This window comes from Propithecus coquereli, unplaced genomic scaffold (genome assembly GCF_000956105.1).
Source record: "Propithecus coquereli isolate 6110/MARCELLA unplaced genomic scaffold, Pcoq_1.0 Scaffold95, whole genome shotgun sequence".
Taxonomy (NCBI): Eukaryota; Metazoa; Chordata; class Mammalia; order Primates; family Indriidae; genus Propithecus; species Propithecus coquereli.
In genome coordinates this window covers 2,407,700-2,434,686 of record NW_012155840.1, presented here as the reverse complement: position 1 = coordinate 2,434,686, position 26,987 = coordinate 2,407,700, and the positions used below count along the sequence as shown (strand labels likewise).

Genomic DNA, 26,987 nt, shown 5'->3' with positions numbered 1-26,987 from the left:
CTCAATCAATATATTTTGGACGTAATAGTGTAAGCATATGCCTACCTCCTGTAGGCATAATAGTCTTCTAGGAACTATGGGAAACTGGGAAATACAAGGCACAATTATAGTCATAGCAGTACTACTTTGAATTTGGACAGAAGTTTACAGTTCAAGACATGCATGTTCATAAATCATCTAATTTCATCTTCACGACAATCTGGTTAAGATGTGGAGTATCTATTTTGTACATCAGGGAAATGAGACTCAAAAAATATGTGGCTTACGAGTGCCATATACATACAAGAGTGAAAAATACAATTAGACAGAGACATGAAGACTACTGGAGAGACAATTACGATTTTCAGAGTGAGAGTGGGTTGGTTCAGGTGGTCAAAGACTATGTAACGGAAGGTTTAGTAAAAAGATTATGACATAGAAGGATATGTAGGATTTGAGTGTATGGTAAGCACAATAGGGAGAGAATTTCAGTGCGTACAACAGTCCAGTAGAGATTGGACAATGGAGACATGGCAGCTGGTGCTGCAAAGAAAAGATGGGAGCTGGTCTGTAGAAAGCTCTAGTGAACCACTGGCCTGTTGGCCAGAGATGTTCAAACATCAGAAAACACATTTTATTATTTTTTATCTCAGTGTAACTTGTGGTGGGCAAGAGCCTGATGAAACAACTAGTCAACTGCTTTCCACTAAAGGAAATTACAGACTTTCAGAATAATGAGCACCCGCTCAGTGAATGAGTAGGGACACATGAGTATTCTTGGGGACTTGAGCAGGAATAAGTATCCATGGGAGGCAGTATTGCTTTTTAAATTTGACAACTGTTATGTTCAACTGACTATCTTAATACAATGCTGTACATTTTAGACGTGGGAACAGAACTGAAGTGTCCAGGTGGAAGCTGTCCCCTGGGACTGAAGAAAATAGGAAGTCTGAAAGTAAGCTGTGAGGAGTTCCTGCTGATGAGGCTTCGCTATCAACACATGGCTCCCCCTTCGCCCAACATCGATTATATCTCCATCCGACTGGACCTCACAGATAGCAGGAGTAAAATCGTGTACAAGGTAGAGTTTGGGGTTCCGTGTCAGCGTCCCCAGCTGATTCACAGTAACAGAGCCAATTCCATGGGGTGCTTGTGCTATTGTGGGTGAAACTGCCAGTGAGTCGTTGGAACTGCAGGCTTGTTTGTTCTTCCAGTAAGTGCTTAAAACAGTAGCTTTCGTATATAATATTAGTGTGTAATTTCCCTCGTCTGGTTCCTTCTAGCTCTACCATCACTGAGGCAACTTGGGGAGCACTGGGGCTAGTTACGTGCTAACCTTCTTCCTTCTTCACCTCCAACGCTCTTCAGCTTGTCGTCTGATCTCTCGTAACACCTTCTCCTTGATGCTTCCTTTTCTCCTTCTTGAAATCAGGGGGTCCATTCTGCAAGGCCACAGGAAACCAGGAGGGAGGAGAACCTCAGTCCCACTTTTATGATTGTCACAAATTTTTCACCCTTCCAGACTTTGGGATGGAGGGCCAGGTTGTCAAGGAGACAGATTTCCAAAGACCTCTTTCATCTTCCAGTCTCTTTATTCTCCTGCCTTTCCTTCTCTTGATCTCTTTATGTTAAAATAATGATGGAAAGTAGAATCAATTTATATGAAATATTTAATGTGCTATTCTGTTGATTCACATACTTTGTAATTTGTTTATTTGGGACACTGGGGCAACTACATACCTGCTGAAACAGCTCAAATTTTGTGCTGATAGAAGATGATCCAAGATGGCATTTGGAAAAGCCTCCATCTTTCACAATCTGGTTTCTCACAAGGATTTCTCTTAAGGGGCCCATTCAAACACTGAACATTATTACCTCAAGACATTGATAAGACAAGAGATAAGGAAATGATAAAACAGCATCAATGATAAAACAGCATCATAGAATTTTAGAATTGAGATCTGTACAAGTCTTTGAGGTAGACTGGTCAAATTGATCAGGTAAATAAATCACTTGGGAGTTTTTAAAGGATAAATTTCTGAGTCTAATGTTACTATTAAGAGCACAAATGCTGGGCCCAGATTGCCTGGGTTAAAATGTTTACTTAACTAGCTGTGTGACTTTGGACTTTATGTTTCATTTTCTTCATCTTAAAATGATAATAATAACACTTACTTCTTAGAGTAACTGGGAGGATTAAATGAGACAATACTTACCAAGCGCTTGGCACAAAACCTGGCACATAGTAAGCACTGTGCATATTTTGCTGGTTTAAAAAGCCATCCTGTAAAAAACTGATGATCAGCCATGTTTGGGTTCAGCCCACGCCTCTTATTGTATAGTCGTGGCCCAAAGAACCACTGTCTCTTGCCCACACGTAACATGGCTGTTTTATGGCTGGGCCAGGACCTAAACTCTAGGTCTGCTGACAACTAGTAGATGTTTTCTGTTTGTTTTGACACAAAATTCCTTTCACTTTTAATGATTTATTACATCCATTAAAAAAATTAATGCTGTATTTCTTTCTTACTTTTCTTACTTTTTCTCACTATTATTGAGTTAGGGCTTTATTTGTTTATATTTCAAAATCTGTTTTATTGGGAGTTTACCCCTTTAACTGACCTTCTTGCTTTATTTAGCATTAACTTAGTCCATACTTAATTTGGCATGTCATAAAATAGATTTGTTTCTGAATATAGAAGTAATATGCTCACTGCAGAGAATATTAAACAACATAGAAAGCAAAGTAAGAAGAAAATAAAACTACGTGTATTTCCACCATTTTTAGACACATACACACACACACACACACACACACGCACACACACACACATGGTGGGAGACAGGCACGCCAGAGTTGGTTTTGTTTTATGGAATTGAATTTATACCGTATGTGAAGTTTTGTATCTTGTTCTTTTGTTTTTTTTTTATGGTTGTACAGCCCATTCTCACCAAGTGACTAAATGATCATTCACCCATAATTTCTTCTAGATTTTTTAAAGGTATTCTTCTTTATAGTTGCCTTTTTAATCCACCTGAAATAAATTTTATTATATGGTGAAATACAAGCAACAGTTTTTTCCAAATAGCCCACATTTTCAACGCTATTTGTTGAACAATTAACTTATTTCCCATTGATTTGAGATGATTCTTCTATTGTACAGAAAGATGTAATGTATACTATTTCAAGGCTAGCTCTTTTGTCCCTACTTATTGTTGTGCCAGCCAGTGCCACGTGATTCTAAATATAATAGGTCTATAATACAATTTAATGTCTTACAGGCAAGTTCTTCCTCATCACTCTCATTCAAAATTTTCATCGTCATTCTCACCTAGTCTTAGTTCCAGATAAATACTTAAGTCATTTATGTCAGTTTCAGAAAAAAAAAGCCCCTTACGGATTTTTATCAGTATTGGATTAAACTATAAATTATTTGGGGAAGGATTGGAATAATAGAACATGAACCATATTGAGCCTTCTCTTCCAGAAATGCGGTACCTCACTTTCTCTGGGCAAATGTTCTTTTATATGTGTCTGTGAAGTTTATGGTTTCCTTCATGTACATCGAACACACTTATTAATTAAGTCCAGTCCTAGGCAGTTTGTTTCTGTGAAACTATTATGAATAGAATCTTTCCCCCATTATATCTTCTCATTGGTTATTGATGATAAATAGGCAAGCTATTTTTTGATATAATTTTCTCTTATCTGGCTTCTTTCCTGAATTCAATTATTTTAAGAAATTTTCAATTCTTTGGGCTTTTAAAGACCATAATTATATCTTTCACTAATGATGATAATTTTGTCCCTTTTTCCCCCCTGTAATTATTCCTCTTATTTCTGCTCTATTTCCCACTGGTTTGGCCAGAACAATATTAAATATAATATTGTTTATAAGAATCCTTGTCTTATATATTTTATCAATATCAGCTGCCCACGTTGTCCATTCTAATGTTTTTGCCATGAATTCATCTTCTGAAATTAATGTGGTCCCTCTGCTCTTTCCCTTACATGATAAGTTTGGATCATCCTTTTACTTTTAATCTTTCTATATAATTTGATTTTAAGTGCCTTTCTTGTAAGGTACGTATAATTAGACATTTTCATTGAATTTTAGAATATTTGTCTTGAATAAGAAAATGTAAACTATTCATGTTTGAGGTAAAAATGAATACACACTTTTTTATCATCTTATTTTATGCTTTCTTGTTAATGAAAACATTATCTTGCATGATAGGTATTTTTTTCTTTGCTTTTATCGTTATTTATTTGGAAATCCTTTATCCCACTTTATGTTTTATTTTGATTTAATTCTGAATTTAAAAATATTCTTCAATCTATATTTACAATATTCAATGTAAACAAATGAAATGGGGTCTCTTGGCTCTTTCCTGTCTGGGGAGAATGGATCCAATTGATCGTTTCTCCTGGCAATTGCTTTGTTTATATAATTTGCAATTTCAGTTCTAGCATACCATTGTTATACCTTATTATTTCTATCATCTGTCATTTATTTCAAGTAAGCTCTTTTGACATGTGTATCCATTTTATTACCATGTTTAAAATAACATATTTATTTAGACTTAACTCTAGACTTAATTGGTCTCAGTGTTTACTAGTCCTTTTAAATCTTGAGTTTTCTAATTATGTATCTTCCAATAACTTTTTCCCCAATGGCACATGAAGAGTAGATATCCAAATCCTGGAGTGTGTCAATCTATCATTCATTTGTCTTTGTCAACTATGCACTGGGAAGAGAAGGGGAGGGATTGACTGTCTTCTTTTCTATTTCTTTCTTGCACTTCTCTCTTCTGAGCTTTCTAGCTAGTTTCTGAACTTTAAGGCTAGTGGCAGGGGGAGTTTTGGGGGAATGCTGGAAACAGATCCTATTTGATCAGGCACTGATGAAATAAGATTTCATGCTCCCTGAGCCTGGGAGGTGTTTCAAGCTCTTCTTTGTCTCAGGAGTTTCTCTGGAGAGCCCCATTGCAGAGGTCTCGCACTCGTAGCTCTCCCGTCCTGGGAGGATGTGTTTCTAGCCTGAGTGGTCACTTAAAATTTCTCCTGCAGCCCCTAGGATATGATTTCCATCTCCAGCTTTTTGCTGCTGGATTTTTCGCCTTGAAAGGATGCTTTCTAAAGGTCAGGGTCCAGGAAGACCCCAGACCAGCACCCTGTCCGACTTGGCCCATATCTGGGAGCACCCAAACCCACATGTCCCTTGCTGCCACAAACAGGGATAGACTGATTGCAGCACCGCTGTCATTATTCTTCTGCTTCTGGCCACTTAGCTTCCTCCAGCAGGAGCTCCACATCAGCCCTCTGCGCACTCCACCTGCAAGAAACACATTTTAAGGCTGATCTCAAGGAAACTTCTCTCTTGACACCTGAGACAAGGGAAGTAGCATTTCCCCAATCTCCCTGCTTCATGGGAGTGTGTGATGTTGAGGGTCGGGGAAGTGACTCAGCACAGCATGCCTCTTTCCAAATAAATCGCTTTCTCTTACCTCTATCGATCTTTTTATATTCTTAAGTGAGTGAGAGGATTCTACCTGGGACTATAGGTGTGCACCACCACACCTGGCTAATTTTTGTGCTTTCTTTAGAGAAACTGGTCTGGAACCAGTTCCAGGCAATTTGCTTTGCAAATTCAGTATATTATAGTATCTGTCTTATGTTCACTTTGAAATCTGATATCCCTTTTATTGGACTTCAGTTAAGACTGAGCCAAGAAGAATTCCCTTTTTAGCATTCTGTTACATATAGATTACAACTCCTAGTCCAATATCCAGTGTTAGGTAGTATTAGACTAATATGATTTTGATAATTGAGCCTGGTTCTCTCAACAAGAGGATATATGGAATCCTGTGCTAGCCAGCATTGACTGCTGTAAGGATTCTCCCTTCCCACAGCACTTGTTGATACCTCAGATCTCATGATGCAGTTTCATGGTTTCTTTGGGGGGGTCTCTTATTCATGGCTCTCACTTTGGGAGGTTGCGTTCCTAGCCTGAGTAGTCACTTGCAATCCCCAATACCTACCCCGCACTCGGAGACCCAGGGTCTTTAACTAACTAGACAACCGAGAAACCATCCTTTAGTTGCATGAGAACTGAATTATAAAGACATTTTTCCTTCGTCTTTTTCCTGCACACTTTAAAACCACATGAAAGGAGGTAAGCATAGTGGCTAGAGGAGGTTTTTGGTGTTTGCCAGAAACTGCTTTACTTAGGCTATTTCACTTGGTTCTCACTTAGTACTTGGGAGTCTCGTATTTCCATTTACAGATGAAAGGAAAATGAGACTTAGGAGAAACTTGTCTAAAGTCCCACAAATTAGGCTGGGCGCAGTGGCTCACGCCTGTAATCCTAACACTTTGGGAGGCTGAGGCAGAAGGATCACTTGAGGCCGAAGGATCACTTGAGGCCGGGAGTTCAAGACCTGCTTGAGCAACATAAAGAGACCCCATCTCTACAGAAAACACAAAAATTAGCCAGGTGTGGTGGTGCACGCCTATAGTCCCAGCTACTCTGGAGGCTGAGGCAGGAGGATTGCTTGAGCCTAGGAATTTGAGGTTGTAGTGAGCTACGATCACACCATTGTACTGTAGCTCGGGCAACAGAACTGGACTCTGTTTAAAAAAAATAAAAAAATAAAGACACACAAATGAAAAGTGCTGGAGATAGAATGATAAGCACAGTTCCTTCTGATGCCAAAATAGGTGCTTCCTTCTTAACCCTGGCTACATATTACAGTCACCAAGGAACTCTAAAAATACTGGTTTTCTGGTCCCCTTGTTGGCACAATTAAATGAGAACCTCTGGAGATGGATCCTGATTATGAGTATATGTTACAGTCTCCCCAGGTGACTGTCATGTGTGGCCAGGTTTCAGATCACTGCTGGATAAAGCCTCTAGGCTGTGGCTATATTAAACATCATGCTATTAACCCTGTATGATATAGCTTCATTCCTGTTATCATTATCTCCTCCCTTATGTTTTCTTTCTCCTTCAAAAGTCAGAGAGTGCGTGGTTGCCCGTCTATATCAGAGCCGGCATTCCGAATCAGATTCCGAGGGCTGCATTCATGGCCATGTTTACCCTGGAAGTGGATCAATTCATCCTGACCTCTTTGACTACATCAGTTCTGGACTGCGAAGAAGATGAGACCCCCAAGCCCTTGCTGGTGTTCAACATCACTAAAGCCCCACTCCAGGGCTATGTGACTCACCTGTTGGATCACACCAGACCAATCTCCTCATTCACCTGGAAAGATCTCAGTGACATGCAGATTGCCTATCAGCCACCAAACAGCAGCCACTCTGAGAGGAGACATTACGAGGTGAGACAAAGCGTCCGGCCTCGTTGGTATTCACAGAGTTATTTAAGAGGCCCCTTTCGTTAATCCTCAGGTTCATTTGCACAATCCTGGCCTCAGAAGAGAACCAATCTCTGTAAATCAGAATGCAAACTACATGCCTAGAGGAGCCAGGTAGGTGACTCCAAACTGAAGAAAGAGCTGACACCTCAGGAAGCAGCTGCCTCCCAGCTTGGCCTGGTTGCTGTCCTGTGAGAATACAGATGTGCTCAGTGTTGCTATAGCTCTCATTTGTCAAGAGAATTTGCAAAACTATGTATTTTTTTGTAAAAATTTTTCAATTTTTAAATATAGAAAACATAATTACAAATTTTAAAACATGTAGTACCAGCTACAAAATATTTCTGAGGGCCACATTCAGCCCAGGGCTCATGGGTTTGAGAACTCTGATAGCCCTCGGTAGCCTTTCTGCATCATACAGACCATTGACGTTAGAGATGAGTATTTTTATGGTTCTTTTATTAATAAATTCTTTTATTCCTTTTTGTGAGAGCTTTTTATGGGGTAGGTCCTTAATTTTAATTGTTAACACTGACTCAGGGTAGGAGATTCCATAGTCTTATTTGATAACTAATTTCACTATCGAACACTTTCCATCAGGAAAGTCCTCCCGCTGTCTAATCTAGATCCCTTTTGCTGCAGGTTGAGCCTCTTTCTACTGGGTTTGTACTCAATGGGAGTGGAGAACAGCTGGTTACAGTCTTACACATAATAACGCTTCATATGCTTAAAGACCTACCAGCATTGATTCAAATAGGCTGGGAATTTTAAGTGAGCAGATTGATACAGACTTGAGTTCAGCTTTATTAAGGAAAATGAGCGTCCCTGGGGTTACCAAATTGTTCTCCATGTAATTTAGGCATCTTCCACATTTACCCTCAAGGGCAGACTTTAGACTATAAATGCTGTGCTTTGCCCTTTGCTTTTGTTCTTTTCCCTTCATCATAGTATGTGGCAGCTGTTTTTTCTTTCCTGCCCTTGCCTCTCAGGCCTTCCCTGTTATGAAGTAATTTCTCGTTACACGTCTGGTTTTACCTCGAGCTCACAAATAGAGCACCGCTTTTCTGGCTACTTCCTGTGTGTATTTTCTGCCATTATATAATGTAATCTTAAAGCAGAACCTGTGCAAATGTGTGATTTTTTTGTTAGAAGGTAACTCTCAATTTTCTCAGTGGAGACAATGTGCTTTTCAGACCGTGCGGGCTGCAAGCCCTGGGCCGAGGGCCCAGCCTAATACGTATTTACATCACACCTCTAAAAAAGGCATCTCCTGCCCACGTAGCATTTCATTTTCAGTCTGTTGCTTTGACAGCCTTGAATTGATTTCTTTTGTTATTCGGTATTTGCTGATATATTGCTGCCTGATTATTTCTCTTATTATCCTCTCTGGTGGACCATACATTCTTCAAAAGTAGGCGGTGTGCCTCATGTTTCTGTGTCATACCTCATCCTTCTCTGTCAACATCTGGTGCAATACCTACATAGCACATAATAAAGTTCAAAACTTATCACATAGCCCCTACCTATTAGTTATGGATTTCGTGAGAGCAAATAAAATTTAGGTATTTAAAAACATGTCTAGTGGGAAAAATGCCTCTAGATCAGAGTTTCTTAATAGGAGCATCACTGACATTTTGGATGAGATAACTCTTTGTTGTGGGGGCGGACCTGTGCATGGTAGGATGCTGGTATCCCTGGCCTCTACCCACTAGATGCCAGTAGCACCTTCTCACACACCTACTTGTGAAACTAAAAATGTCTCCTGACATTCCCCAACGTCCCCTGGGGGGACAAGATCAACCACTGCTCTAGATCCTCCGCCTTTGAGAGAGATTCGAGTGGTTAATGTTGGACCGAGACAGTCTCCTGAGCAAATGCAGAGACACTTCTCCAGCAGATTTGCTAATTTCAGATTAATAAATTCTTTTATGGAGAAGAAAATGTGAAAATACCGATAAACTAAGGAACAAGATTTAGAGTCTGAAAAAGTGAAATCAGGTTGTCAAAGATGAGATCTGGGAGCAGCAGAAACCTGAATCCACTTTTGCCTCCATCTGTGGATATCCCCTAGAATTGATGCTACTTTATGCTGTAACTTGTCGGTGTGTGGTTCATACGCATGTGTTTGTTTACAGGTAGAGTTGGAGGTGTTCGACTTCTTCTTTGAAAGGAGTGCACCTATTGCCGTCCACATCTCCATCAGAACCGCAGATACCAACGCCCCCCGAGTATCCTGGAACACAGGTGAAATTCAGTATAAGGCACCAAGCCACATAGCCCCAAAGGGAATACAAGACAGTAGATGGGTCGGGAAAGAAAGGTAGTTTTACCCCCAATTCACCCATGAGGCAACTAAAACCCAGACAGATGAGGGCATCAGATAGTTGTTTTTGTTTTGTTTATTGCTAGTGGCAGGGTGAGAAATGTAAATCCAGGATTCCTGTGTCCTGATGCCAAGTCCTTTCCTCTGCAGAAAATAAGCCAAAGGACACCTTTGAACTAAATGAAGCAAAAAAAAGTGACTACTTGTGATGTTGAGCTAGAGTTGGACTGAGAGAAAAAAAGTCTCTAACTCAAATTGTTCAGAGGATTGGAGAAAGGTGCAGCCTTTGTAATCCATTGTCCTACTTTTGTGTTGGGTTGCATGGAAAGCAAAATACATAAGAGCTTTAACTGCTTTAGGGAAAAAGGCTTTGTACTGCCTCTCAATTCTGAGTGGGCTCATAATGTAATGTATGTATTTAGATCAGATGTAAATGTGGAATATAAATGAAGATTTTTCCTTTCTCATTGATCTCATCAATAGCATTTAAAACATACCTATAAGCACCCATGGTAGGTGTCTTAAGGGGAAAATATGAGTTATCTGTGTCTGATTTAAATCCTCAGGTGGCAGCCTGAACAAGTTTCCTCTTGGGGTGTGTGCGTGTGCGTGTGCATGTGTATATACACATGCACATATGTCTTTGTATGTATGAGAGTTTCAGTAAAGATGGGGAACGTAGGTTGAGTAGCCTTGATTTATAATTCTGGCTCTATGTCCCGCTTTACCTCTGTTAGAGGGATAATGAGAGAAAGGAAGGAATTGGTAACCTAAAGTTTCATAATAATTACATGTTGCATAGATTATTGCTTGAGTATAGAGATGGAGTATTCTGTACGTGTATATGTCATCTGTGACACACAGGCTTGCTAAGAGAGCTCCAAATCTGATTTTGGAAGTTTTGGACACCAGAATCCTTTTAAAAATAATTTCTCATTGTGAACTTAATGTGTGCCATCATCAAAAATTTGGAGAATATATTGTACAAAATTAAAATCATTCACTATTAATTATGAAGATATGACCAGTGTTAATATTTTGCGGTATATATTTCTAGTCTTCTTGGTTGCTTCTCTGCTGGGTCCCACAATGCCTTATAGCTGTACTGTGTGGTTGTGGCTTCAAAACTGCACTACCAGTCATGGAGATTCCTTGTATGTGTTTCTCCTCCCTCCTTCCCTTCCTTCCTTTCTTCGTCTCTCTTCCTTCCTTCCTTCCTTCTTTCTTTCTTTCCTCCCTTCCTTCCTCCCTCCCTCCCTCTTTCTTTCTTTCTCTCTCTCTTTCCTTCCTTCCTTCTCTCTTTCTCTCTTTCTTTTATTATATATTGTACGTATTAGCTCAGTTTCCCCAGAAACCAGACCCTAAGACAGATCATATATATTAACCTTATACTGAAAACAAGAGTAAGGGGAGAAGCAAATAAAAAGGCGGTATGGCTGAGCTGGTCACCGCCTTACAATAAGATAAAGCAGATTGCTCTGTAGTGCCTATGCCTCCAGGGAGAAGATGGAACCACTGTGTCTGGGAAGAGTTGGCAGTGGGGTGGGAAAAAGGTGAACAATCTCCGAATGGTCAGTTTGTTCCCATTTCCTGTTTCTTGGTTAAAGTTTGATTAAAGTTTACCTCACTGAATATTAACTCCCCACATGTCCAAGTTGCGATACCTGGTCTGTCTTAGCAGCCCGCAGTCACAAGGGAGGTCATGCTACCAGCGGGCAGTTGAGGTAAGCAGCTGCATCAAAAGATGAGACAATAGTCGCGGGAGGACTTTACAGTTTTGAAGCCCATGGGAACTTTGGGATGGGGCTGCTCCAGCTGGAAAGCAGGCAACTTGTCAAGGCCAGGGAGGCAGTAAAGCTGGCAGATTTGAGGGGAAGCCATAAACTAGATCCACCAGAACACTGCCTTTAAATTTTGTCAGCTTGTTTCTTTAAAAAGCTCTGCTCCTTTTCAAGATTCTCTGCAATCTGTTGGCTCCCAGCTCTATCGGGTAATGGGAATGTTTGATGACGCTACAGCTCCCTGTCTCTTACCTGAGTGGTTAGTTCAGGGCCTGTATCCTTCCTGCTCTGACCAACAAGCAAATCTCTCGCCACAGATTTCCTCCAGCATGCTGAGTCCAAGGAGAAGGTTTTATTTTAATTCCTTCAGTTACAAAAATCCCTTCCTGTTAGAATCTACACTAGAATACAGACATCATTGCAAAGCGTCGAGCACTTCATGTCTGTCACCATTAAACACCTCCACCACCCGCCCCACTTTACGTTCTCCACCCTGAGGGCTACCTGTGCACTCATAAATTGTAGGAAAAGCCCTTGGATTCTTTTTCCCTTTTAAAATGTCTAGATGTAGCATTTGAAAAATTCCTCGAGGACTTCTTTTAACCAGAGATCATTGTGAATGTAACGTCTATTCTTTCCTTCAGTACTTATTTTCTGGAACCATCATACTTCTAAAGGATATATCATAATGAACCAGTTGTAATATAATAGTACTAAAAATAAAAATTTTAATAGGAATAAAAGCTACTTTCCAGCTTCTTGAAAAGCTTTTGAAGGTATAACTTGCAGAAAGTTTCATGAGTAGAAAAATTCATTAATTTTTTCTTTAAGCAAGCATGTTGGCATGTGACAGAACTTTCCAGACACTTTTTTACTTTCTCTTGTAGGTCTGAATCTTCTAGAGGGGCAGTCTCGGGCCATCACTTGGGAACAGTTTCAGATTGTAGACAATGATGACATTGGTGCTGTCCGGTTAGTCACCGCTGATGGCCTAAAGCATGGACGGCTTACATTAAGAGGTGAATGATCCACCTTTGTAACCTAGAAAAGAACCCAGGAAGCATTTTCTTCAAAAGCAAATCATATTTAATAGGATATATGTAGCAGCTCTTGTGCCCCATTTCTAAATAACAGTGTCATGTCCAGAAAATCTGAATATCTTGAAACCATCAGCTTTTGTGTTAGAATGCTCAAATCCACGTATAACCATTTATGAACAGTACCATGTGCTTGGCTCATTATTGAAATCTCAGTTTTGTTTTCTGGATCCTATGCAGGGCTCCCACTAAATATACTCCTTAACTGATTATTTTTTCCCAGTTGGAGGACACTATTTCCCTGCTTTAGAGAAATACATTGAAAAACAGAAAAACTTTTGTTTTTAATACTTTAGTAATAATGTTATTAGTAGTAGTTGTCATGGTTTAAAAGAAATGAATTTATAATTTAAAGTGTGATAGTTAACAAAGTACTAACCTAATAAAAATAATTTGTATGCTTTATAATAAAATAATCCATTCCTTTTAATTAACTCAAAGGCTTTAATTCAATTATCCTCTTAGTTTGCCTAACTTTAAAACTGAAACCTCTTATCATCATTTGTGATTAGGGGATTCTAAAATAAAAATTAAAATGCTAAATTCATGATAAATTCTCCTACCTAATCCCAGGATACTGGGATGCTGGTTTAAACCCAGGTGTATGAGTTAGGATGGGTGGTGTTCAGTTGCATGTAGGAGAAACCCAAGTACAGTGATTTAAAAATTGGAGTTATTTTCTTCATGTCTTGAAGGCTGGAAGAAATAGAAAGAACAGTAAAAGAAGCCATGCCATCTAAGTTTGCTCTATTTAACAAGTTTTCCCAGGAGCACAATACAATTTCCACTTATTATCTTCTTACCAAACTATGTTACCTCCAACCCCTTGGTGCATGGAGTCTGGGAACCTGAGTATTTTTAAATGGTCATATTGCCATGCCAACTTAAACTAGGATTCTGGTAGTGAGGAAGAAGTATAAAGTGGCGACTGGGCAGGTAAATGCTTAATCATTTATTCTCTAAGGTCTTTAAATACAGCCATATGTTGTGAGGAGAGTAATGAGATACACCTTTTATCAAGAATTGTAATAGTCTTCAGGAAATGAAGCGATGTCTATTAATACTGTAGAAATGAAGCAGGGAGTGGTAGACCATAGTGCAATGGTATTCCAGGCTCAGAGGAGGTAGAAAGTAGTACTAACATTTATTAAACATTTACTTTGTGCCAGACACTGTGCTAAGCATTCTGCATACTTTATCTCATTTGTCTGATATCAACTTTATGAAGTTAGATACTATATTTATTACCATTTTACAAAAGCATAACTTGAAACTTACACAAGTTGACTTATCTAAGGTTATACACCCAGAAAGTGGCAGAACTGGGGTTTGAACCCAGTCTATTTGATATTAGAACTCTAGTTCTTGGTCTTTAAGCCAGTAATTCTCAAACTTTAGCATGCATGAAATGCTCCTGGAGGGCTTGATAAAACACAAATTGTTGGGTTCCACCTCCAGAATTTCTGAGGTCTAGGGTGGGACCTGAGAACTTGCATTTCTACCAACTTCCCAGATGATGCAGCTGGTTTGAGATCAATCCTCTAAGAGCTGCTGCCATATAAGAAGATAATGAGTTGAAGAATAACGAATATTTATTGTAGGCTTACTAGTGTTTAAGTTCTCTCATTCTTGCTATAGATTATGAGGTAGGTATTTGTATTACTCAGGGTTCTCCAGAGAAACAAACTAATAGAATGTATAGAGATAGACGTAAGAGGAGATTTATTATGGGAATTGGCTTATATAATTACTGAGAAGTTCATAATATGGAATATAATATGGCTGAGAAGTTCCATAATATGCTGTTGGAGAACGAGGAGTAATCAGTCCTAGTCTGGAGGTCTGAGAACCAGGGGAGTTGATGGTGTGACTCCTAGTCCAAGGTTAAGGCTTGAGAAGCTGGAGGTGGGGAGGAGTTGGGAGGTGGGCCAGGGTTAGGGGATTGAGGGTCAGATTGAGTGTGAGAGGGTGTCTGGTTTAAGTCCCAAAGTCTGAAGTCCCAAGAGCCAGGAGCTCTAATGTTCAAGGAAGTCCCAGCTCCAGAGGAGAGAGAGAATTGGCCTTTCCTTTGCTTTTTTGTTCTATTCGGACCCTCAACAGATTAGATGATACCTGCCCACACTGGTGAGGGCAATCTTTACCCAGTCTACTAATTCAAGTGCTAATCTCTTCCAGAAACACCCTCTTCACAGAACCTCCCAGAAATAATGGTTTATCAGTTACTTGGGCATTTCTTAGCCTAGACAAGTTGACAGATAAAGTTAGCCATCACAGTATTAGTCTCCCTGTTTTATAGATGAGTATCACAGATTAAATGCCTTGCCCAAGTTCACATAGCTAATAAGTGTTAGAGCCAATATTCAAAACTAGATCTGTGGTATACCAGAACCCACTAAATTGACTTGTTTTTCTAGGTGAGGGAAGTATGGGCTGTTGCATTGTCCTTCGCATCTTCTCCTGACTGATATTTTGTCTCCATAGACCAGAGCTTCTGCCTCTATGCTCCCTTGTTCAACCTGTTCCATCTCTACCCTTTGCATCAGGGGGGAAAGGATTTCTCTTCACCGTGGCTGACCTTCAGGCGGGAGTTGTTCGCTATCATCACGACGACAGTGACTCCACTAAAGACTTTGTGGTCTTCAGGATATTTGATGGCCATCACAGCATCCATCACAAATTTCCCATCAACATCTTGCCCAAAGATGATAGTCCCCCGTTCCTCATAACCAACGTTGTGATTGAACTGGAGGAGGGGCAGACCATCATGGTCCAGGGTTCCATGCTGAGAGCGTCCGACGTGGACTCCAGTGATGACTACGTCTTCTTTAATATCACAAAGCCCCCACAGGCTGGAGAGATCATGAAGAAGCCAGGGCCAGGACTGATAGGTGAGTTCTGTGCAGTCAAGTTCATTTGAATGGAATTGATTCTTCCATACGGAACTTTCTGTGCACCCTTGGGGGTGTGCTGATATTGTGTCAGAATTTGACTAAGGTGAACATCAAGTTTCTGAAGTAAGATATTATTATTATTCCCATTGTATAGACAGAAAGCCTAAGACTTAGAGAAGTTAAGTTGATCTATCTGAGTTGATCTATCCAAGTTGATCTATTTATCTAGAAAGTTCCAGAACTGAGCCTCCAGGTAATCATTGCACTATAAAAAATTAAGTTTGCCAAGCAAGGTGATAGAACAAATAAATCTCAAGAGATGTGTGGCCTATTCTAGATTATTGGTAAAGTGATTTCATGAATAACATTTGTTTGCATTTTGTTGGAATTATTTTATAACTACTTCTTCAAGTAGGTAGGTCAGGAGTTTTACAAAAGAGGGACCAAGTAAATAGTGTTACTTTGTATATTTCAAGTAAGACTATGTTTCTTGAAAACATTTTTCTAATGTTAATTTTTCTATATATTAAGACAGGTGTAACAATTTTAGTTTTTTCTTTACTATTTATAAACTTTGATTAAAACATTTAATGCAGATTCCTTGGGTGCATATAACAGACTAGGCAGAGAAGAATTTTAAAGATGAGTCCAATATCATTGTACCCCAACACCTGGTAGACTCATACAAAAGTATATGATATTTTGTGGACCCAATAGGCTATCCTGTTCCTGGCTTCCTTCAGAGAGATCTGTTCAATGGCGTCATTTACTATCGTCACTTTGGTGGAGAAATCTTCGAGGATTCTTTTGAATTTGTCCTGTGGGACAGCCATGAACCTCCAAATCTCTCATTGCCACAGGTAAGAGACCATTTCCGAAGACTTTCTCAAAGTCTTGTGCGTAGATATTAATTCTGGGAGATGTAATTAGAAACCACACAAAAACAAATTTCAAGGTTCAAAATTTGAGTCGCAATGGATTAAGCAACATTAAGCAGATTTCTTTACAACAGGATTATTCAAATATTTACTCTTCTATGTAGTTTTGTAAATTTCTATGTATCCAGTGCTCCAAGGTTAATTAACTATGGGACCTTTTTGCAATAGAACATTTCACAAAATCTGCTTGCCTCGTGACACAAAAAACCCCCACTTATTTATATGTAATGATTAAAGTATAGGCTCTAGGGTTAGATTGCCTGAGTTTCCCTCTTGAACTTGACAGGACTAACTGGACAGTCTGAGCCCCAGTCTCCTTATCTGTGAAACAGGTAATAATAGAAACTTACTTCAGAGTTACTGTGAGGGTAAGTGAGATAATACATATAAAGTACTGAGAACTTTTTGATACATCGTAAACATTCAATAAATAAATTAGCTATTATTTATTGCTGTCTTTGAAGATCTGAGTTTTCCTACCACTAGGGGATATCATTTAAATGTAAAGGATGCAGAATAGGTTTAAGCAAACATTACTGTATAGAAATAACAGAAAGTAGAGTCAGTGTAGTGTTTGGACAATGTTAATAGGGTAGACTCCTTGCAAGGAGAGGGTGGTTGGTAGTAGGGGTAAGAAAAAAAACTATAATAGCCATGGCTCTTATAGTGAAGTAGTGTCAGGATCAAACAAGATAGCTAGTAGCTCAATGAGTACCTGGTACTTAGTAGGTGCTCAATAAATTAATTCCCTTGTCTCTATCCTTTTATTACTTTAACAAAAGTTTACAGCATGTTTACTATCCATTATAAAGCATTTCAATAATTGAAAACTAAATCCAGTTATCAAAATAAAGAAACACAATGACAGTCATTTCTCTAGTCTCCTGGAGTCTGTGTTAAGATTTTTTTTTCCAATTATAGTATTTTGCTAATCTACAAAGTTCAGAAATTCTCTGTGGGACTTTCCAGCTATAGTGTGGATCAGCGAGGCTCCACTTAATTGAAAAACTGGATTTAATAAGGAAACAATAGTTATTGTGCCTTCAAAGAGACCATTTTCCATGCTAATTTATTCTCCAATGTGTTCTTTGTGTAAAAAGAATGTACAAGCATGCTTTTTTATGTCCCTGTAGTAATTCTTGGTGGGCACATTTTTCAACATGCTTTATAAATGCATAAGTTGATGTGTCTTTACATATTTATGCATGTTCAAACAATTATTGTGTGTGTTTCTGTGGGTGAGAAAAATCCCATTTTAACAAACTCCATGGAGAAATAAAGCGTTCTCAATGTACTGAAATTTGATTGTAACAAAGACATTATTAAACATTCCATCCCAGGCAAACAGTGGAAAACTAGTGCTCAAACAAACCCTGGGCTCTTGTTCACTGGCTTCTCCTATGTTCCTCCAGTCTACTATGGCCACAGACTTGTAAGGAATCAGAATATAAAGTGATAAATCAGTATACAAATCACCATAAGCCTGAACTTGACCCTCAGATTCAGGCTCACAATATGATACTCCTTATCAAATGGGCACTTGGCCACACTCTTGGTGGTCTCCCCTGAACACGTTTTTTTTATATATATGTTTTATATGGCCAGGCTGAGAATTTTCCAAATCTTTAAGTTCTGCTTCCCTTTTGATTATAAATTCCATCTTTAATTCATTTCTCTCTTCTCATATTTACTATAAGAAGTCAAGAGAAACCATGCAACACCCTCAACACTTTGCTCAGATATTTGTTACACCAAATATCCTAGTTCTTCACTCTTAAGTTCTGCCTTACACAAAGTGCTAGAACACAGACACAACTCTGCCAAGTTCTTTGCCACTTTATAACAAGGATGGCCTTTCCTTCAGTTTCCAATAAGATATTCCTCATTTCCATCTGGGACCTCATCAGAATGGCTTTTACTGCCCATATTTCTACCAACGTTCTGACTACGACCAGTCATGTAATCTCTAAGGTGGAGGGCCTGTCTATAGCCCCCCTCTTGTAGGCTCTCACTAGAATTGCCCTTTACGGTCCGTTCATGGCAATGTAGGCTTTTTCTAGTCTGCTTCTCCAAATTCTTCCAGTCTCTACCCATTATCCAGTTCTAGAACTGCTTCCACATTTTCCGGTATTTATATATAAGCACTCCACTCTCAGTACTAATTTCTGTCTTAGGCCATTTATGCTGCTATGAAAAAATACCTGATACTGGATAATATATAAATAATAGAAATTTATTTCCTCAGTTCTGGAGGCTGAGAAGGCCAAGACCAAGGCGCCAATAGTTTCAGTGTCCGGTGAGGGCTGCTTTCTGCTTCCAAAGTGGTGCCTTGTTGCTGCATCCTCTTGAGTGACCAAATACTATGTCCTCACATGGCAAAAGAGATGAAAGAATGAACTCCCCTCCTCAAGCCCCTGTATAAAGCACTAAAATCACCACCTAAGGGCCCACCTCTTAATACTGTTACATTGGGGGTTCAGTTTCAGTATGAGTTTTGGAGGAGACATAACCCTTCAAACCATAGCAAGGGATAAGCAAAATTCAGGAACGATTAATTCTAAGAAATTGGGAAACATTTCAAGACGATACTTAAGGGTGAGAAAGACTCAGATTGCTGGAGAAAGCAGGAGAAAAGCATCCTAGATTGAAGAAACAACATGATCCAAAGCATAGACATATGCTCAAGGACTAGGAATGGTCTTTTGTGTGCAACTAGAGTGTTGGAGTAATGTTGAAAGGAAGTAGAAGATAAAATTGAAAAATAGAGTGTGTCTAAACTGTAGGAGGTCTCGGATGCCATGATAAGGAATTTGAATAATTCTATACTTCCTGAGTGGTCGTTGAAGATTTTTGAGGAGGTGAATTAACTGCTTTGACTTGTATTGTTTTTTTTGAGACAACACTAGGGATATGAAAAGTCTAGATTAGCTGCTGGAGTTAGGCCTCAGAAAACACTGTTGCAATAATATAAGGAAGAAATTGTGTGAGCTAGGCCAGGGACAGTGGAATGACACTTGGGGGTAAGGTGTGGGGTGTGGTCATTATACAGGATATTTTATAAGTAGAAACTCTGGGACTTGGTAATGTGTTATATGTGGGTGGAGAAGGAGGAACCAAAATTATGTCAAGGTTTCTAGGACTGATGACCAAATAGAGGGAAGTATCAAAGAAAGCACAGGTTGATGGTAGAAAGGAGATGTAAAAATAAAATCAGAAACATATTTTGTGTTTGTGTGTCCATTCTACAGCACTCATGATTGGATTAACTATAATTGTGATAATTATACTCTTAAAATATAACACCAAATGAGTAAAGAATATTCCATTTTTTGGCTCACATTCTTAATAGCTCCTGAATCATTTTGACAGAAATATATTGTAAATGATAGTTTTTGAAAATCATCTTAACTGTGACTAGGTGATTGTGGGGCATTCTCTTTAGTGTTTTCTTGGTATTCCAAATTAGTGGTACAGATATTTTTGTTCCAGGTGGTGACGATCCATATCACTCCAGTGAATGACCAGCTTCCAAAAGAGGCTCCTGGAGCTTCTCGGCATTTGGTTGTCAAGGAAACTGAGGTGGCCTACATAACTAAGAAACATCTACATTTTATAGATACAGAATCATATGACCGGGAGCTGGTCTACACAATAACGACGCCCCCATGTTTCCCCTTCAGCCACAGGTATCTCTGAAAAGTCATCATTTGGGCTATTAGTTCTAGGATTGGAGAGTTGGCAGTGTCATTATATAGCACTGTGGTTCAATTGCTTTGTTGGTCAAACATAAACTTACACTCAATTCGGCATTTACTTTTATCTCAAACTTATCTCATATCCTCCTTTAAAAGTTGTATTAATTAATTGGTAACCGACCTGCAGCTTGTAGTGTCTTCAGCATAGGTAGACTTAAAACAGTCTTTAATTTCCTTTTTCTAAACACAATGTTTATTTTTCTTTTTAATAAAATTTATTGAGACCTTCATACCATAAGTGATTATATTCTATGATCTCAATCCAGAAAAGTGGCATGAATATACCTTAGGCTAATGTCATATACATGATAGCAAGGAAACATTTTTAGAATAAGTATAACCGTTCCCTTTCATGATGTCAAAGCAAAAAGTTCCGTACATACTTTTTGCCATCGTGATGAGGATGGCATTGGTGATACTGGACTTAATGTTGGAACCCCCCCCGACATAAAGAGAGAATATAAAAATAGAACATCTGATTTCTAAAGATGGGGTCTGTTAGCTTTTGAGAATTTGGCTGTGGGCTATTTTATTTAATTTTTCTTACCAGGAAAGTTAACTGATATATTTCTCTTTAGACAGTTGGATGCTGGGAAATTATTCATGGTGGATAGCATACCAAAGCTGACCAAAACTTCTATAGCTCCGGGGCTGAGGTCATTTACTCAGGTATGATGATATGCTAAAATGTTGACAAACGTGATGTAAGTGTGTTCTGAGAAGATACGGCAATGCCTACTGTTGTATCTGGGAATGTCCCTTGACACGTGCCACAAACACGTGATGTCTTTATACTTCCTGCTTGCACATTTCCATTAAGCACATGGCATCTATTTGAAAGTGCTTTATCACATTGGATATAATTTTAAAATCTTTTCATAATTCGGCACAGCCTTTTGCATTGTTGTGCCATCAGCAGGACTCTGATTTGGGAACCTGGTGCGCATGTTTTTATTCCACCAAATTCAGTTCATTCCATATCCTGCTGTATTTGTTTTCTAGGGCTGCCATAACAATGTGCCACAAACTAGGTGGCTTAAGATAACAGAGATTTAGTGTCTCATAATTCTAGAGACTAGAATCTGAAATCAAGGTGTTGGCAGTGCCACGCTCCTTCTGAAACCCTATAGGGGAATCCTTCTTTGATTCTTTCTAGCTTCTGATGGTTTGCCAGCAATCTTTGGCATTCCTTGGCTTGTAGATATGTTACTCCAATCTCTGCCTCTGTCATCACATGGCTGTCTTCTCCGTGTGTGTCTCTCTCCTCCTGTTATAATTACACCAGTAACATTGGACTAAAGGGCAACCCTCTCCCAGTATGACCTTATCTTAACTAATTGCACCTTCAATATCCCTATTTCCAAATAAGATCACAATCTGAGATACTAGGGTTAGGACTTCAACATACCTTTTTTTTTGGGTGGACGGGAACACAATTCAACCCATAACCTTTGCTACCTTTCAAAATCCTTCACTAACCCTCCACCTACTTCTGCAGACTCTACCCTGAAGACCTCATTGTAGTCACAACATTGGTGATGAGTGCTTTAGGCAGCAGATATCTCTGTAGTTTGGAGCTAATCGTGCCTAATTTCACAATATTTATAGGTTGTAAATGAATGTGTCACCCCCATGTGATAAGTACTATTATTTTATTCATTTTTCAGATAAAGAAACAGAGGCTTAGCAAGTTTAAGTAGTGAGACCAATATCCCACAGGTACTTCTTGGTGGAGCTGGACTGAAATACAAGTCTGCTGTCTTTTATAGAGTTGGCTAGTTTCAAGTACTGGACATACTTACTTAACTTCTTTTGTCCTTTTCCCTCCTGATGTGTAGGAAAAGATACAGCTTTAGGGAATCTTCAAATTGATGATGGTGGCATTTACATTGTTCATTGTCAATTAACATAATGGTTCTCTTGGTCCTGGATTTCTGAAAGTTTCTGATCCTTGCACATCAACACCCACATGTCCATGTCTGTTTACTTTGCAGCATGCTGTGAACTATATGAAAGTGGCCTACATGCCACCCATGCAAGATATCGGCCCCCATCTCCGACATGTCCAGTTCACGTTTTCTGTCAGTAACCAACATGGCAGCACTTTGCACGGGATCTGCTTTAACATTACGGTTCTCCCAGTGGATAATCAGGTTCCTGAGGTATGTACAATGTCTGATGTGGACAGTGAAAGGGAACAAAAGAGAAGAAAGACTTGAAGACTTACTGGAAATGGTAACTTTTCTTTAGGCTATTTTTTAAAAATAGTTAAACAAATTTTTTTAGCTATAGTGTAGTAAAAAATACAAAAATAAAACAGGGGGAAAGGGGTCCTTCACCTCCCATGGAACTCTCTACCTAAAAGGTAAGATTTGCCAGTTGCTGAGTTTGACGTTATTTCAAAGCTTTATTAAAATCTCTTTCACTTCCTTTTCTTTCTGCTGAGTTTCACGTGTTAATCAGAGGAAGGGGATTGAATTACAGTCTCTTAGCAACCAGAAGGGATTATTTGCTCTCACCCGCAGGCCAAGGATGCTGCTCTGTAATCCAAAGAAGCTCTTTAATTTTCCAAAATGAATTAAGGTGGACCCTTCCATCTTGCCCTGTCCCACTGCCCAATGTTTATGTAAGCCTTAAAAGACTTGAATCTTTCATTAAAACTGAACTGTAAAGGCAATGCTACTTTGTGTCTCTTATCTGTGAGGCCAGGATGCATATTGAGAATTTGTTCTCTACACACCCTGTCCCCCTCCCTGCCTTCAGAAAGCTAGACTTAATTAGTGTGACTATTACTGATCTCATTTTTCTCTTTAAAAGTAGAAAGACAATATAACCTTACCCATTCATTAGGAGCCAGAGGGGACCAGAGCCCCTACACATGCCTCATTCCTTAGGAAAGAGGTCACCTTCCCAGGTACCACCCTGGAAAACAGCCAGCACTGGTGTTTTCTGTCTTGGTCACACCTCATCATCTCTACAGCTGCCCAAGGTTGTGGGGCAGAGATCTTACCCTGAGGTCTCAAAAGGCTTACCCAACTGGTAGAAGTGGTCTGGTGGGTCTAAACAATATTTTAACATAATGAGTTGCCAACATTTACAAATCAGGAGAATTCCCATCAAGGCTGATTCCTGTCTTCTCTTAAAAATTTGGAAGCTCTAGCAGGACTGAGCCCACATAGTCCACAGCAGCGGTTGGGCAGGGTGTGCTCTCTGGTCCACCACCATCAGTCCCCCCCCAACTCAGCACACTCATTTGTATCACTGGCCTGATCTCCCACACCTGTGAACTTGCAATCTTTGGTAGAAGATGAGCTCGTGCAGAGGAATCTAAATTAGCTCCATTCTTTCACATCTTTCCTATGGGGACCAGATCATTTTTCCTGTGGTGAAAATGGTTTAGAATGCCTGTGGAACTAACTTGATTAGGTTTTGTTCAAACTACCCCTTTCTATGTATAAGACACAGGCCCTGAAGTAGCCTAGCATCTCAAGAAGCCAAAGCTTTTCCTAGAACAATCATGAAGGAATATTCTTTTATGCAAAGTAATCCAAGCCTCTTGTGAGAGATGATCTGAAGAGGAAACTAAAAAGGGTAAAAGGAAAAATTACCTTCATTTGAAGGCAGATTAAATAGTTATGAGGACTTGGGGCTACAATGGTAGAGTGGCTTCTCTCCCTCGTTTTACAGTATATGGGACAAATGAAATATTAATAGTACCTTAAAGAACTGAGAATATTAGAAACAAAATTAAATTAGGAGCTTGAGTGAAACCAACCACAGGAGTGGACCCCCGATGTGAGATACCACAGATAGCTGGTTGCATGATAACCATTTGGGGATGTTGACACCATACCAGACTGAGTCTCAGACACCTGAGCACTGGGTTTGGGCAAGAACTAAAAAGTTAATGATTAATGAATGGGGGCAAATTAGTCTTATGCTTTTATTTTTTGGAAAGTTACCCTAAAATATATATTTTTAAAATTATCTAATGTAGCAAAGTACAGTCCTTGAAAACATTGGAAATTGAAGATTCTGTATTGGGATACTAATTTGATACAGCTCAGGAAAGTGAGGCTGGCAAGCATGGACCTTGGTTCAAAGATAATACCCCTCTCTAAATAAGAGCTCTCTTTCTTTCTTTCTCCTACAAACGGTGAAAATGGAGCTTTGGCAAAATGGGAGTGAGACCCTTGCGGGGGACCTGAGTGGAGGTGATTGTAGCGAGAGAATTCTATTGTTTCCATGCTTTCCTTTGCTGGTGGGAGTTTATTAAAGAACAGAAGGCAGTAGTCCCAGAGTTGTGGATCTCATAATGCCTGTGATCCAGGGGCTGCCCTTGGGGCAACCGGGAATGCTGCTGGCTGCTCTGGCCTGGAGTCCTGGGCAGCGCTGAGCCTTGGTGGGCAGGAGGACGGAGCAGACTCTGGAGGCTGTGGCTTCACTTGCTCACTTCCTTTCCCTCTGCCTGTTCATTGTTACTCCCCACCGCTCCTTCCTCTTCACCGACTGTTTCCCTGGAGAACATCTTCCTTCTGGGATGTGCAGCTGCTCTGAGGAGAATAGTTGCATCCTAGGAGAACACTGAGTCCTCACTCAGTGGACACTCACCCCAGACCATCAGGGAGGGGCCCTCAGAGCCCGTCATTTGGTACCCAACTGTGCCTGTTTGCTTTCATGTCTGTGTAGCACAATTCCCACAAATTTTGGAAAACGATAGGTTAAATAAAGTCAATAGATTCTCCTCCTGCAGGATCTCAGAGCCTTGAATATGCTTGTGTGCTGTATAAATCTCCAAGGCGAGGATATTGTATGTAACTGTTTTCTCGATTTATTTGACCATAGAATATTTCTTGCCCACTCTCAATGTGGCAATAAAACATCCTAAGCCATCCTAACTTGCTTTCTACTTATAAGTGAATTATTAGTTGAGCAGTGAGTTTTTCTATTATAGAAAATTATCTTAGTGGCTTTAATTTTTAAGCCTAATGTTTGAGTAAATATATTTCCTCTGGAATCTTCAATTTTCCTATTCTACTTCCATCTCTAAAATACTCATTATAGCTGAAGCTTAAAAGCTCCAATCCACTTCCCGCATGCTTAAGAATTTTTAGGCTTAAAAAAGAGATAGATCCTTTCCTTCAGGGAAATTTGAGATAGATTTTGTTTATTTTGTAGACAAAGTATATGTGCGTCAAGCATTGGTGGGAATGGACATGGTTCTGAACGTTATTATTTCCTCAATTTAGCAGCAAGATAGTAACCATTTTGATTGCTGATTCTACTATACAGGCTCTGAGATAAATGAAATGTAGATTCTTTCAGGTTTATAGATGTGCCTTGCTTTTCTATACATCAATCCTTAGAATTAGAAAATAGTCTAGAAAAATTAATTGACATGTGAAGATGGCATGAGACGTTTCATAATGATTTAATGAGCTCTGTCTTCAGGAGTACCTCACGGAACAAGGCTTTGAATATTTCCTTCCTTCTTTCCAGGTAGTCACCAATCCTCTGAGAGTGGCTGAGGGAGGCCAATGCATCATCAGCACAGAGCACATCCTGGTTTCAGACGTGGATACCAAGTTGGACAACATCTACCTCTCCCTGCGGGGACTGCCTCCACATGGAAGGGTGGAGCTGGATGGATTTCCACTAAACACAGGGGATACATTCTCTTGGAGAGACCTCCATACCTTAAAAGTTAGGTTAGAACATTTTGTGGCTTTTTTTCCTTACATTCTTTGGCTCCCCATCTGGATCAATTGTGAGGCATAGTAAGAGAAAGGAGTATGTCTAATTCTTTCAGGGATGCCAACATGCCACTTAATATTTTCAAGGGTCAGTTGAAAATTAGAAATGACAAATTTTTTTATTTCCCTCTAGTCATTGCCTCTGACTTGGTATACCAGTGGGGATGGCTTTATGGATATTTGAACAACAAAAATTAATTACCATGAATATTAAGTTTGCTGCAACTGTACATATTACAAGTGGTAACATTCAAACTAGATGAATAGAGACTGAAATAATCTGAGACTAATCTACCTAATTAGTAGGTATACTATATTATATAGTAGGTATACTTCATTATATAAGTATACTATATTATATTTAATACAACTTTTATTTTCAATTCCTAGGACTAATTTCCATTCCTGAGTGTCTTGAAGAAATCATTGATATGTTAAAATTTGGCTTAATTTAATTCAACAGCTATTTAGAACTTGGCTCTAAGAAAAGCCAATTTTATAACCCTGGGAACTCTGGGATAGAACTCTGTTGATCAATGTCCTTAGCGTAACCTTTTTTCCCATTCTGTCAGGGTAGGGATTTGCAGGCAAACAGATAGGGTAAGCTGAGTAGGTAGGGCATGGAGTAGTACTTGGGTCTCTGACAGTCAGGGATGGAGCAATCATTGGTCTCATGGTCCTACAGTAGTTTGTCCTCATCTTAAGGTCTTTCATTTCCTCTACCTAATGCAGTTCTGTAAGAAACTTTTCAATAAAATCTAATGAAACAACTCTGGAAAACAATACAAACCATTTGAAAGTAATGGTCAAGTAAACAGAAGTGCTGGCTGATTTCTTACTTAAAGTTCAAGGTATAAATGGGAACTTTGGCCCTTCGATAAAGTGTGGTGGCAGGAATTAGGCATCTAATGCTTAGTTCCTCATTTGACTAAAAAGTTGACTAAAAACTAAGATTTGTGCACATGAAGATCAGTTTAACCCTGACAGTTTAGTTACATCATTGATGTACAGTCCCCAATATCTTGACCTCTTTCCACTGCTCACTCTTATCCCCATTAAATATAAAATTTATTTTTTGAGATCTTAGCTCTTG

The 26,987-nt window shown here is 39.3% G+C and overlaps 1 protein-coding gene across 1 annotated transcript in view; it reads left to right on the top strand.

Annotated features, from left to right (window-relative positions):
• FREM1 (FRAS1 related extracellular matrix 1) overlaps positions 1-26,987 on the top strand; it is a 117,814-nt gene that overhangs the window by 8,788 nt on the left and 82,039 nt on the right. The window contains exons 4-13 of the mRNA XM_012665022.1: positions 864-1,060; positions 6,997-7,320; positions 9,492-9,600; positions 12,348-12,479; positions 15,101-15,445; positions 16,166-16,308; positions 19,876-20,072; positions 20,720-20,810; positions 22,136-22,307; positions 25,645-25,849. Coding sequence (XP_012520476.1) covers positions 864-1,060; positions 6,997-7,320; positions 9,492-9,600; positions 12,348-12,479; positions 15,101-15,445; positions 16,166-16,308; positions 19,876-20,072; positions 20,720-20,810; positions 22,136-22,307; positions 25,645-25,849 — 1,915 coding nt within the window. The remainder of the gene's footprint in view (positions 1-863; positions 1,061-6,996; positions 7,321-9,491; positions 9,601-12,347; positions 12,480-15,100; positions 15,446-16,165; positions 16,309-19,875; positions 20,073-20,719; positions 20,811-22,135; positions 22,308-25,644; positions 25,850-26,987) is intronic.